General features: G+C 33.8%; 2 protein-coding genes across 3 annotated transcripts; both read right to left on the bottom strand.

The window, feature by feature from the left end:
- Positions 1 to 1,226: 1,226 nt before the first annotated feature.
- Positions 1,227 to 4,259, bottom strand: LOC106396915. The gene is made up of 5 exons (XM_048756764.1): positions 3,750 to 4,259; positions 2,746 to 2,898; positions 2,354 to 2,490; positions 2,052 to 2,279; positions 1,227 to 1,952 (listed from the first exon to the last, which is right to left on the bottom strand). The coding sequence occupies exons 1-5, from the start codon at positions 4,165 to 4,167 to the stop codon at positions 1,446 to 1,448; spliced, it is 1,443 nt and encodes a 480-aa protein (XP_048612721.1). The 5' UTR covers positions 4,168 to 4,259; the 3' UTR covers positions 1,227 to 1,445.
- Positions 4,260 to 8,707: 4,448 nt separating this feature from the next.
- LOC125574836 (zinc finger A20 and AN1 domain-containing stress-associated protein 7-like) lies at positions 8,708 to 10,081 on the bottom strand. Of its 2 annotated transcripts, XM_048756768.1 has the most exons (3): positions 9,825 to 10,074; positions 9,498 to 9,566; positions 8,708 to 9,405 (listed from the first exon to the last, which is right to left on the bottom strand). In XM_048756768.1, exon 3 carries the CDS (start codon positions 9,375 to 9,377, stop codon positions 8,859 to 8,861), a length of 519 nt encoding a protein of 172 aa, XP_048612725.1. In that variant the 5' UTR covers positions 9,378 to 9,405; positions 9,498 to 9,566; positions 9,825 to 10,074; the 3' UTR covers positions 8,708 to 8,858. The 2 variants fall into 2 exon arrangements, with proteins under 2 accessions (XP_048612725.1, XP_048612723.1); XM_048756766.1 differs by lacking the exon at positions 9,498 to 9,566 and having other exon boundaries at positions 9,825 to 10,081.
- Positions 10,082 to 14,064: the final 3,983 nt, after the last annotated feature.

Raw genomic sequence — 14,064 nt, forward strand, 5'->3', positions numbered from 1 at the left:
TTCGAAACTGTTCAAAGATTTTTTTAAAAAAAATTTTGGAAGTCTGAAACTTCCGCATCCTGGGGTTTAGGATGTATATGGATGGTAGAGATGAAGCCTCTGCAATCTCATCAGGTTTAGATAAATTGAAACCCAACCAATAACCTGATTTAACCGAATAATCCCCAAATTTTGTTATGATCCCAAATCCAGAAATCATCTTCTTCCAAAACTAGTTTTATTTTGAGAATCAATCATGCTAGGGTAAATTTTGTGCAGATTCTTTGTATACTACATAGAAATAAAATAAGTAGTAAAAGACAAGATTCAATGATTAAATATCGATTTTAGTGATCAAGAGATTCGAGACTACAACGTATTGGTTAAGGAACCCTAGTTCTAGCCGTCTAAATCTATATTTGAAACTTTGAATAGTCTATCCATTGTTCTAGGTTTTGAAACTCCTTTTATAGGTTGTATTTAGTTGAGAATTAAGCTGAAATATGGAAATAACTCTTTTTAGTAAACATTTTCATTTTACAGGGAAATAGAAGAAAAATCCGGTCCGGGAACCAAAATCGTTAAAACAAGAGAAGAAAGCCAACAACCTACTCCGTAGCAGAAAAAAATTGACTTTATGGATTAATTATCCCCAACAAACTCCACACCATGGAAATAAAGATCATTGAGCTTATCCATATCCCACCATTTTGATGCATGATCAATTATGTTATACTCACTCTCAAAGGAGGACGAGAGATGTGACCATCATGCAACCATTTTCCAGTCCATATTCTTCACTTTGACTGTTTTTAATGCAAGATTTGGATTGACAAGACCTGATTATCTAGATCATAAGATAATTGGTAGAAGCTAAAGCATTATTGATTGACTGAAATAATCTTTGATTACCTAAATAACTATTCATAAAGAAATTTGGTTTAGGGATTTATTGAACATATCAAACCTGATCTTAGTGAACATAACATATCCAACCTGATCTTAGTGAACATAAAATTACATCAAATACCATCATGAGAAAACAAGTTTGTGAAGGTTTTCTTGTTATTCATCGTTGGGTCAATGACAAGTGTATATACATAGAGAACTCCTAAAACAGTTGGAAGACCATAAGAAACATTCTATGTAAATATATGAATCAACTTTGCTCAGTTGGTATGTTAAGGATAATCCATATCCTTGGAATATATAATGAAACTGTCTAGCTTACTCCTTTTCTATTACAATTGTCTCTAAAACGTGAGTTTTGTAGAGTTAAATAATGTTGTACAGCTTCAGAGAAACCCTCCATTACAAAGAAAACGTACAAGCATCAAAGGAACAAACTAAATATAACTAACCTTGGTGTTGTGTGTTCCAATTAGTTACATGCACTTATAAAATCCATATCCCACAAAAATACAACTCACAAATATAACAGAAGAAGAAGAGATTTCATCGCACACTCACAAGGACTCGTTAGTAAAAGGGATCTCTTGGAACTTGAACGAAGCATTACCCGCATTCTCGCGTTCAAACCTGAACACATCCTGGTCATCCGCCAATGGCATCACTTGTCTGTCACCGACCTGTCGCGGTGGCAATGCCTCGCGAAGCTGTGAAAACTCCATCGAATCTAGCGTTTCGTTACTAAACAACAAGTGGGTGCTGCTCCTGGGAGGTGAGGAGAATGCAGCGGTGGCGGAGGAATCCCAGAGAATGACGTGGAGGACGATGGAAACCTTTGCGTGACGGTGAAGCGACAGTTTCTGGCTGAGCGAAACGGTGTCGTAGCAGCGAATGGCTCCTGTGGATGAAACCATCCACGGCAATACCTTCTGGCTACCGACACGTGAAACCACCAGACGACGCGAAGCTTTGGCTGCGTCTCTGTATAATGAGCTCAGGCCGGATCTTGCAGCTGGTGCACTCTCGTCGTCGTGGTCCGTCACTGACGAAACATAAATGAAACCCTGTCCAAGATATATATTTCATTTCAAAATTCAAAGTGTTACAGGAGCATTTTCAGACACATGATTTGAATTGAAACCTAGTCCATTAGTGATACATACCTCTTCAGTGCGGCTGATGGAGAACCCTAGTTTGGTGTCATCATCTCTGAGTTTGATTTCGATTGGCAACTCAACGCCAAGAGGAGCATACCAAAGCCGAACTGCTCTAACCACACCTATATCAACTCCATGATAATCCTCAAACCCATATAGACTGGCGTTTGCAAGATTCGATAGGTCAGAAAGCGATGTCGTATTAACTGTCGCCGAGGCGGTTTCTCCAGATATCTTTACCATGTAACGAAAATTAATAATCATTTCCATATTCAAACTACCCTACACACAAAGTATAGACATCTGACCTTGGTAAGCAAAGATTCAGTCTGAATATTCATGAAGACGATAGGAACGCCATTGGCTTGTGAACAACTTAGCCAAGCATTTGCACGAGCAAGTGTGTCTTCCAAGTCGTTATACCGAGAACCAGCCCTTCCATAAGCTAAAATTTTGTTTTTAAAATTGTTAATATTCACGTATATGATATATGTATATAAAATCTAATTGAATTTTTACCCCACAAAAAAAGTTTAATTGAATGAATCTTTCAACAGTGTTAATTACCAGATGCTAAAATTTTGTTTATAAATTGTTAATTTTCACCACATACATATGATATATGCAGGGGATATATGTATACATAGTTTAGTTGAATATAATGATTATATGACTAAACAGTTTCGGTATTGTTACTTACCAGAAGCTTTGGGAAGGAAAAGAATGGAGAGGAAGTTGCTTGAGCCGGAGATTGGCAAGGCTTCTTGCATTCGTCTTTCCCATGGATACGAAACGTAACCATCTTGAAGCTTTGCTCTCACCAATGCTTCCACCATTCTTGATCCTCTTGATGCTGCATATCATTTTAACCAAAAAATAGTGAAATAGTCATTAGATTTTTTTTTTCCAACTCTATGTAAAATTATTATTTTTATTTCCAGCTTTATACATTCTAATTAAAATTCAACATACTGTAAATCTTACTTAAATTATGAGGTTAACGTGGTTACATTTGATATTGCAAATTTGTGAAAAATCCAAAAGATACAACTTCAAAATACAGAGAAAAAGTATCTCTTCTATTGGATGTCCGAGACGAAACATTCTTAGTTAACTAATTAGTGTTTATAATATCATCAATAATAAAGTGTACATATAAATGGGTGTCTTCCAAGAAAAACATAACTCTGTCAAATTTCTAGAATATTACCATAAAGGGTTTTTTTTTTTTTGAGAAATGGCTTTACCATAAAAAGTTCTTAGATTGTACTTAATCTTTTTTTTTTTTTTGATCAACAAGATTGTACTTAATCTTAAGTAGTAGTAATCAATATGTATGAAACAAATTGAAATATTTTGTGACCGTTTATAACACATTGATATTTTGCAACTCAAAACATGTTTGTATGCGAATATGTGAAAAGATCATCTACTGGAATCAAAATTGTCCTCTTGAATATTTATAACCGTCTCTCTTATAATTAATGATAATAATATAATCATATACTAAGATGTAAATACAAATATTATATGATTTGAAAAACAATAATTCCGTACGATTCCATCCAAAAAAGGACTATTAATAGCAGAACAAATTGAATTTCACCAGCTGGGAAGCACGATGTGATGATGATGTTGATGATGAAGCAAAAATCAACAAGCAAGCCAGAAAAGTCAACAAAAACAGATAAAGAGTTAACTCACCTTGTATACCGAGGCAATCGGACTCAGTCCGATCCGAGAACCCGACTGTATAATTCGGGTCATCAATGGATCTAAGCATGTACTGTTTTTTACCGGCGGAATCGTTAGGAACAATACAAGCAGAGAGATCGGATAAATCGTGGGAGCCACGTCTGACTCTTACAACAATCGAAGTATCTTTGTTTCTGTAAGAGTTGTGTAGAACTTTCTGTAACCAAGCTTTACCTCCTTTAAACGGAGCTTTGAAAATAGCCGAACCGGGTCCTGAACCGATCCGGATTTCTTCAACTATGTCTCCGGTTTGAAGCATATCGCCGCTCCATTCGTCGCTTTTGGAGCTTCCTTTAAGACAGTCGATGGAGAGGACGACGGTGTTTCCGGGTCGGGTCGTGGATTCGGGTTGGTGGGTGCGATCCATTGGCGATGTTACTGGGTTTGCACGAGAGCGAGAGAGAGAGAGAGAAGTAGAAAGAGACGAGCTTATAAAATGTGTTTTGTTGGGAAGTGATTCGATACGCGGAATCTTTATGAGACCATACAAAGTCGTATTTGGCACCGAGAGATTTTATTCTTTACTAGATTATTATTATTATTATTAGAACTATACAATGACACTTGTCCAACAATTAGACCTTTTAAAATTTATTTTGGGGAAGCGGATTTGATCGAGTTATTATTTTTTTTAACGCTGATTTATTATGACATTACAGAGAAAGATTATATAGACAATTTTACAACCGATAATACTACATGTCTTATAAAAATCGACGCTTAATTGCATCTCCTATGAAGATCTATTCCTGACCATATTTACTTGCATCATGTTGAAGATTCTTTGTAAACATTTCTTCATTAATAAATCGCTTTCTTCGGGACTTAAAACTCTCCAAAAAATTGCATAGTCTGGGGTTCGAAGCCTTAAACTTTAACCAGTAGGTTACGGTGCTTCCACGATCGAGTTATTATTAATAAAGATTTATTGACACCAGTACATCTGAGCAGTTTAAATATCGCTTTGGTTTAGTTTTGGTATTTTAGGTATCAGGTTGTTAGGATAAATGATTAAAGGATCCATCCATTTATTACCTGACTTATTTTGGTAGTTTAGAATACATAGCCGCTAGTTGATTGTAGCTAGTTGATTGTAGGTTAGAAGCTCATGTAGCTTAACATGATATATAGCCCAATCCATGCAGTCCAATCTGATCTATCGATTTGGTCCAGTGTTGGCCTATCGATCATTGCCATAATATTTCGAGATTAATGATTAAAGAGCGTATTAGACACAAAGTGTTCCACATCAGTAGTTTTAAAATGATCTTAAGCAATATATAAGATAGATTGGTCAATCTACTTATCACCAATTAGTTTTAGGTTGGAAGCCCATCTAGCTTAACAACCGGTTGGAAACGAACTTCGGATAGTTTTGGATTCAGTTCCGTTCGGATAGTAAAACTAAGAACACAAAAAAAACACCCAAAATTTTGGGCTCTCATTTGATTATGGTAACAAATTAGTTATTTCGGGTAATTTGGATAATTAAGGTTAAATATCTGGTATATTAGGTAAAATATAAAATAAGTAGGATTATTCTGATAAAAATCTTGGATATTTCAGATACAAATATCAAGATATTTTCATATATTTTTGGTAGTTTGGATATTTTGTAATAATTTAGTTTAAAAAAAATATTTTTGAAACCTTTTAATAGATTTTTAAATTATAAATATATATTTTGTTATGTTATATGAATATATAATTAATATTTTTATATATTCAGATATCAGTTTGGTTCTCGGTCCAGTTATTTAAGATACAAAATATAAAAACTATTTGAATATTTTGGTCTACCTCTAGTTTGGATCTTTGGTTTCGATTTTTTTGTCCAAGCCTAGGGAACCACAAATCATTGATTTGTGTAGGGCATTGGGAAATTAGGCTAAGTATACACAACAAAAACTACAATTTACTAACTAACCAAAAACCTTCTCTCTCTCCTACTTTCTCTTCCTATCTCTCTCTACCCTCTCATCACAAATCTAAATTTCTTTTTTTTTATTGGTTCTTTGGCAAATAAACCCTTCAAATTTTCGGTTACTTCATTATTTGTTTTTTTTTTGTTTAAATGTTGTTGGACTGACCGAACTATATTTCAATTCGTTTTAGGTATTACTTGTGTTCTAATCTGAACCAATTTCTATACAGATTTCAAATTATTGATTTAAATTGATGAAAAAAGATTAACTAAAGTATGGTGCAAGTCAATTTCAGAAAATTGGGTTTCTTTAGTTTATTTGATTGCTATTTGTTGAACTAATTGCTTGCCAAACCAAACCGAACTGAGAATCGGTCGGTTCTTAGCCACAAACCAGATATGAAACCAAAGATAAAAAAGCTCGGTTCAATTGGTTTGGTTTACTTTGGTTGTCGCTAAATGCCCAGGACTAGATTCTCGTGTGCAGTAGCGGTCCTGAGTACAAGCCACAGAAGTACATGCTTCCGGCCATTTTTATTTTAAGTATTATTTAGGCCTTATAATTACAAAATCTCCCGTAGCAAAGTTGGTTTACCAGTAGATTTAGGCTACTCTATATGGCTGGTTCGAATCTTCCCAGCTACATTCATATTTTCTTTTCTTTATCATTTTTTTATTATTAAATAATAGGCCCAAAATATTTTTTTTGCTTCCAGCATTTACATTTTTCGGGCCGAGCTTGCTCGTGTGCTACAAGAAATAAATTAGCTACAACGCATACTTAGCCCATGGTTCATTATTTGATATAAGGTAATATAAAAATCAAATGATTATGTAACTGATGACAGCAAATTTGTATGTGCTTAATCTTGAAAATATCCTACCTTTGAAATATCAAATATTTCAATGTAAACATCTAAGAAGGCACTTTTCTTTGTTTTTCTTTCTATTATCACTTAACAGATAATGTATGAACAAAGCTTTCTAATATCATACGACATAGATAAAACGGATGACAAACTTCTCTCATGCTTTATCTCTCGAGACGTTGACTTATAAGGTAACAAATGAAGAGTACGATTCTGAAGAACGGAGAATAAATGACATGAAAAACATTAGTATTTGAAATATATATAGCATTTTAATTTTCTTCTTATGTAAAGACTTTAAATATGTCTGAGTAGTTTACTTGTTAGATTCAGGGTTCAAATAGGTTAGAGAGATTAGTCCCAACTATAGATTTGCTAAGTTGTGATATTCATTGATTGATTATTCTTATTGCTTGTTTTAGCCTTGCTAACTAGAACATGAACCTAGGAATTAACATGTGTCAAGCATCCTTGATCATCCTGTCCTGAATCTAATCTGTCAAGTTAGAACTGCTAGAGAAAGTTAACCGCTGATCTAGGAGACTAGTGATCATTATCAACCCACGCCTAGGGCTTAGCTAGAAGCATCGATTGATATTGTCTTCTGACAATCGATCGATATTTGCGAAAGGTGTATCGATCGATATCCCTATAGGATCATCGATCCACACTTTCTTGTGATCAAAAGACGACAGCTGAGATCCAAGATCATAGTTAGTTAACCAGTGAAACATTGCCATCGCTGATCATTGTGATTAAGGAGTTGAGTTCTAATATATTATGCATGCAACTGTTAGGCATCTATAGGATTATAATCTCCAACACCTGAATAGAAACCCTGCATCTAATATCTTCCAATAAGTTACACCCCCAATCATTTTGTTAGTCGAGCAATAGACTTGTTCAATTAGGACTGCTATTTACTTTTAAACCCATAAAATAACAAATACTTAGAATTAATAACTTTACTAGATTTAATAGGTTCCCTAGCTCCTTGCTGAATTAATACTCGCCTCCTTTACGCTCAAGCCAAGTAAACTCCAGTGGTTTTTGTTGCCTTGGAGGTGAGCTGTGGGTCTGTGTTGGAGGCAGGCAATGGTTCCCGGCTCAGGTTCTGGCTTGTGAGAGTTAGTCGAGTTTGTTATATCGGGTGGAAGTCTGTGGCCACGTGAGTACTTCTTGGCAGTTCTCTTTATTTAAGATTTCTTAATTTGTGCTTGTTATTTCTGGTCTCTCCGTTTGCCGGCGACGACCTTCTCTTCTCGGAGGTTGAGTCTCGTAGTTCTTTTGTTGCTCTCCCCTTTACACTGGTGAATCGTTTTTGGGAGTCACATGTATCCGGTTTTTTCAGTCCTTGAAGTCGGTAAATGGCGTCGCGATCTTTATCTGGTCGTGGTGGTGTCTTATTTGGGTCAAGTTCGCATCCTAGTGCTGGTGGTGGGTCATTATAACTGTTATTGGTAGTGTTGTTTGGATACTTTTGCGTGTTTTGCGTTGTCGTTAGTCTCTCATTTAAGTGTTTTGCGTTGAGTTTGCGTTCGACTTTTGCGACGAAGGCGGTTCTTGCTTAAGCTTTTGGATGCTCTCAGTTGGTTTGCTTTGTCCTCTCTCTCCTTTGTTCGTGGAGATTCAGTGGTGGGGATGACTACAAGCTTTGACAAGTTCACTGGGAGCAAGTTATACCAGAAGTGACTTGAAAAGTTATGGATCCAAGACAATGAGGTAACTCATCTTTCCGGGGCACTCGCTAAAACACTGAATCTGAACTAGTTGTTGGGGTAATGGTCGAACAAACTATTTAGAAAATTATTGATTTAGACTATTTTGTACGAGTCGGTTTGTATCGAATTCTCCATTTAAAATTTGAAGGAAGAATTGGTGAAATAACCAAAACAAAAATAAAATTACATTTTTGGAGAGAAGGTAGAGAGATAGGAAGAAATAGAGAATGGAGGTTTGGTTATTTTAAAAAAAAATTGTTTTCTTGTTGGTTATAAGTTGTAATTTTTCTTATTTTAATATAACATAATATTTTAAAAATAAAAAAAAAGAACAATCTAATAAACAAGTTCAGACTACGATTATGGAGACTTGAATACTGAAAACAATCATGATAAAACCAAGAGGAGCAATTTTCATTTTGATTCATAGAAACCCAACATCCAACATGATCACATCACATCGACATCCAAAGAAGAAGTTGATCAAATGCAGAGAAAATAGAAACCCCAAATTACTTTATAAGAAGAAAAGGTTTGATATTTTTCATATCCTTTCGACTTTGTCCGCCTTGATCACAGGATTGGCCTTTGAGATTGCATCACGTCCAACTTCTTTGAAATCGAAGCTACACTCGTGCTTCTCCGGGTACCTATGGCTCCCGCAAAACGTGCTACCGCATTTGCACTTAAACCCCATAACTCCAACCTTCTTATTACAGCTTAAACACCTGTTCGTCCGCGCAGGTTTCGACGGCTCTGCCTCCTCCTGTCCCGTGGCTATAGGAACTGAAGACGGCTCAGCGGTTACAACAACAGAGGCTGGTTTGGTTTCAAGAGGCTGTTTTTGCTCTGGTGTGATAATGAGACTGCAAGATGGAAGCTTAAGTGAGTTCTTGACAGCAGCTTTTGCTACGGCGGTTTGATCTTCCTCGGCTCGGAGACTTCTGTAGCATTTGGAACAGAGGTTCATGTTGGAAGGTGACCCGAAGAAACCGCATCCGTTGTCGCAGAGTTTTGGCTCAGTTGGTGGGAAGCTTGTGCTGTTGTTTTGCTCAGAGCTCATTGTTGTTCCTTTCTTCTTCTTCTCAAATCTATTAAACAAACTAAAATTTATATTCTGACAGTAACAGAAGAATGTTTTTTTTAAGGTTGTCGTTTCAGAACATTTAAAGATGAGAATCACCTGCTCCCAGCTACGAAATAGAATCAATTAACCCAGATTCGATATAATCAATTCGATTCAACACAGGTCCTATATAACCATCAAATAAAAATCAATTCGATTTAAACCCAGATTCGATATAATCAAATTGATTCATTTCGATTTAAAAACCTAGCATCAAACAAGATCTATCATCGCGTCGAATCTCCCCAAATCCGAACGTTAAAGATTCAACCGATGCACCATAAATATCCGATTTACAAATACTAATAAACATGTTTATACCAAGACTCAGATCCGTCAAATAACAAATAAAATGAAAAGAACAATTCAAAAAGGAAAAATTACCAGAAACGTGCAGATCAAATGAAATTTCTTCCTCTAATTTCAAAGCTTCTTCAACGAAATTTCACAAAATAAAATATATTTCTGATCTTTCGAAGAAGAAATAAAAAGTGGGTTTCTTGGTTTTCTGTTCAATATTGATCAGAACATTTTTTTGCAAATTTAGGTGAGCGAGATGAGAGAGACAAACAAACACGCAACAATAACAAATGGTTGATTAGAAAAAAACATAACCCATGTTTTTTTTTTGTGTGGGTCAAATATAACCTATGTTTATATTATATAATTTGAGTACAAAACACGGTTATGTCGGTCTTCGGTTTATTTTCTTTACGTCAGCTTTGCCGTGCTTTTCAATCGTTTTACGCCGTTGGATCTGTAGGACTGACGTTTATGTGACGTTGCTCTTCTATGATCGAACGGCTCACGTAGAGAAGGGTATAAACGTAATATATTGTAACATTGAGGTTAGAAAGGATAAGTTTGTTTAACATATAATATAACTAGATTTTTATCCGCGATTTAAAAATGCAGAATACATTGTGATTCAAATTCCATTAAAATGTTACAAATGTTTTGCTAATTTATAAGGTTTTTGTATATTTAAATTTTTTCGTATTTAGTGTATTTAAAACCAATCAAGACTTGTGGTCGGCTTATATTCATGGTCGAACCGATAAATCTAAGAATCCGGTATATCAAATTCGGTTTTAAAAATATTTATTATTTAATATTATGTTAAAACTTAAAAAATAACTACAAACTGAGAAAACCAGATTATTATTATAATTATATATTAAATTGATTAAAATATTTACATACGGTTCACCCAATGTCAATCCACTAATCCAGTGGCCGAAAATAATTTCAGTGTCCAAATAAAATTTTAAAACCTTGATTAAATTTTTTTTTTTACTTTTTATATTTTTATAATATACATTTTTATAAAATTTTATCAAAATGGTATATAATTTTATACACTAATTCTATGTATATTGATCATATTTTGAAATCTAATATATGATTTATTTGTTCTTTCTGATTATAATATTATTTGAAGACATTAAGCATTCATTTGTGATGAATGTGTTTTTCAAAATATTAAGTTTAGTAGTTATATAAGATAATGTATGTAACCTGTAATATTGTTTTACAATTATATGTAATTTTTTTGGAATATTTGGTAGTTACCATTTTTAAAGATTACCAAATATATTTTGTTAATGTACTAAAATTTAAGTTTCCTGAATGGAAAATAGTTAAATATATTTAAGTTAAGTTATTATATTTAATTAATGTATTCCTTTTGTTCTGTAAAGATGGCCTAATAAACAAAAGCAATATGTAAAGTATATTTTTTATAACTGCTGTATATATATCTTAATTAACTTTCAGAGTACACATAGTTTTTTTTATAACTGCTGTATATATTTTGATTGAAATCGGAACAAACAAAAGAAGAAGAAAATGATAAACGAAAACGGTGATTAAATGTATCAATCTCAAAATATAAAATACGAAAAATTAAATTATGGAAATAAAAAAGGCCTAGATGTTTGAAAAAAAAAAGGCCTAGATGTTAAAGAGAGCAAGAAGTAAAACAAAGTTTTAAATGATGAAATAAAATAGAAACAGTTAAATACAATTAAATGATGATAGTTTTAACCAATACGAATATATAGTTATGGATCAAAATAATTAATATTGTTAGCCATAAATATAGGAGTGACATACCATTGTAAATAAATTATAAAACTAAAGACAATATCTTATTAGGGATTATCGTTTAATAGTATAGATTAAAGTAAAACTTAAAAGTTTGACTTTGACCTCTCGTAGATATATTTGATTGATTTGGCTTGTTTAAGATAAAAACTAAAGTGAGGTTATTGTTGCTTACGGGGCTGGTTTACATTTGCCCAGTGTTTTTAAACCTGGATCGAACCGGCGGTGGAGCCTGGTTGAACCATGAACCGAAAATAATCCGGATTGGGTTAATGCTAAAATCCAACTAAAATCAAACCAGTTAAAAACCCCAATCGAACCGTTAAAAATCTATAAAACGGCGATTCAATGAGCAGCCAAACCCCGGTTCGTATATAAGCTAAATTTGTGTTAACGAAACAATTAATTTTTCAACTTTTTTAAGTAAAAATAAAATTTATCAAAAATTAATAAAGTATCGTTTCTCGTCTTTTTTTTTGTCGTCTCTACAATTCATAAATTACAAGATTCACAAAGTTTAATATTCACGTCAAGATATTGTTTTTGTCTACTTCTCACTTTGTTTAAGTTTTTATTTCACGATCACTTGTTTTGAAGACTTTAAATAATTGAGTTATTTACGTTTTTGAAATTTGTATTTCAAAATATAACTCTTACCTATTGTGTATATAATTTTTTTATAGGTGATGAAGATTTAGAGAGATAAGATTTGCAAATAAAATTTAAATGTGCTTTTCATATTGATTTTAGATTTTCATTGTTTTTTTTTAAGTTTTCTATACATTATGGCTATTTAAACATTTTATTTGATATGATCTATTTTTAAAAAACTATACATATTATTTATAAAATGTCATTAAAATTAGTTTAATCAACTAAAAGTTAAAAATGTTTAAATTTATTTATAAAATGTCATTAAATTTAGTTTAAAAAACTATGCATATTATTTTAAAAAAACTATGCATATTAGTAAACTCGGTTCAGATCCGGTCGAACCACAATGATCCATGACCCAAATAAATTCTGGTTTGCTAGCCGGTCTTGTTTTAAAAACACTGCATTTGCCTTAAACATTTAACTTTTTCTTATGAAAAAGAATTTTTTTTATAGTTTAAACAAATTTCTATATTTTTATTATTTAAATCAACAACAGAAGAAAATGCTAAAACAAATGAGGTAATCATTAAATATTTTTATAGATACAAAATAATTGGTCTTGTCAGATATGACATTCTTTTTAGCAAAACCACGAATCTTATTGTAGATAATGCTTAGATCATCTCCACCATGATTCATAACAATTCTATTTTCTAATTATATAACCATTTATTCTGTTTGGCCATCAGCTTAGATCATCTTCCATGCCGATATACTTTTCATAAGAAGTTTTTCCACCAGCTCAGCTCATTGCCGTGAAATATTCTGCTGGAGCTACATTAAGAATGGCCAATACACGGTTAAGTTAGGATATTGGGTAGCTCAGAACATATTGAAAGCTGAGAAGGAGAAAAAAGTACTAGAGCCAAGTATTACTAAGTTTCAAACCTTTGCTTGGACGATAAAGACACCGCATAAGATATGCCATCTTATATGGCACCTGATAACATATCATGTGGCAGTAACGAGAAATTTGGTGCGGCGTAACATAAGATGCGATAACTATGGTCCACGATGTGGTGAACCTGAAGAATATGTTATCCATGCCATTTTTGAGTGCCCGCCAGCTCTACAAGCTTGGTCCTTATCATCGACATCAACAAGTCCAGATATCTTTCCATGCCCGAGTATCTATGCTAATATGGATTATCTTTTCTGGAGAAATAACAACATTGTCGAGCTATAACTAGACAGAGATCATTATCCCTGGATAATTTGGTATATTTGGAAGGTCCGAAATGATAAACTTTTTAGGGGAATTGATAGAGATCCTTTGGAGTTAGTGCGCTATGCCGAGATTGAGTATCAGGCCTGATTTGATGCAAACGAGATGGTGACTCCAACTCCACAAGGCCATAGTATTGAGGAACCTCAAGTCTTAAGCTTTGGTAATATATGCATGATAGATGGGTCATGGACATCCACATCATAGTTCAGCAGGTGTGGATGGGTTTGGATAGATAGCTTGGGGAAAGTTTAACTTATGGGGACACAAAATTATATACGACGAAAGTCTGCCCTGCATTCCGAAGTAGAAGCATTGCGATGGGCGATGGAGAGTATGCTTCAGTATTCGACATGTCAGAGCTTTGGAACGGATTGCAAGGATTTGATCGCCATGATAAAGGAGCCTCGTGCTTGGCCAAGCTTTGCAACATAACTGGAGAGGATAGCGACTCTGAAGATATGCTCCCCGGATTTCAAAATTACTCATATTCCACGAGCGCAAAATCAGATTTCAAATTCTTTAGCTAGGACTGCGAGGTCTTTTCATAGAAAACTTTTTGTGTTGGTTGTTTTATTCCGGTCGGTTATTCAGACTACTTTAAATTTGAGTAATAGACTAGCCATTCGTTGCCAG

This window comes from Brassica napus, chromosome A2 (genome assembly GCF_020379485.1).
Source record: "Brassica napus cultivar Da-Ae chromosome A2, Da-Ae, whole genome shotgun sequence".
NCBI classification, from domain to species: domain Eukaryota; kingdom Viridiplantae; phylum Streptophyta; class Magnoliopsida; order Brassicales; family Brassicaceae; genus Brassica; species Brassica napus.

Coding starts and splice junctions, on each gene's coding strand:
- LOC106396915 (XM_048756764.1), bottom strand. CDS start 4,167: ATGGATCGCACCCACCAACCCGAATCCACGACCCGACCCGGAAACACC. Junction 2,491..2,745: donor TTTCCTTCCCAAAGCTTCTG/GTAAGTAACAAT, acceptor ACAAAATTTTAG/CTTATGGAAGGGCTGGTTCT. Junction 2,280..2,353: donor CTGAATCTTTGCTTACCAAG/GTCAGATGTCTA, acceptor TACATGGTAAAG/ATATCTGGAGAAACCGCCTC.
- LOC125574836 (XM_048756766.1), bottom strand. CDS start 9,377: ATGAGCTCTGAGCAAAACAACAGCACAAGCTTCCCACCAACTGAGCCA.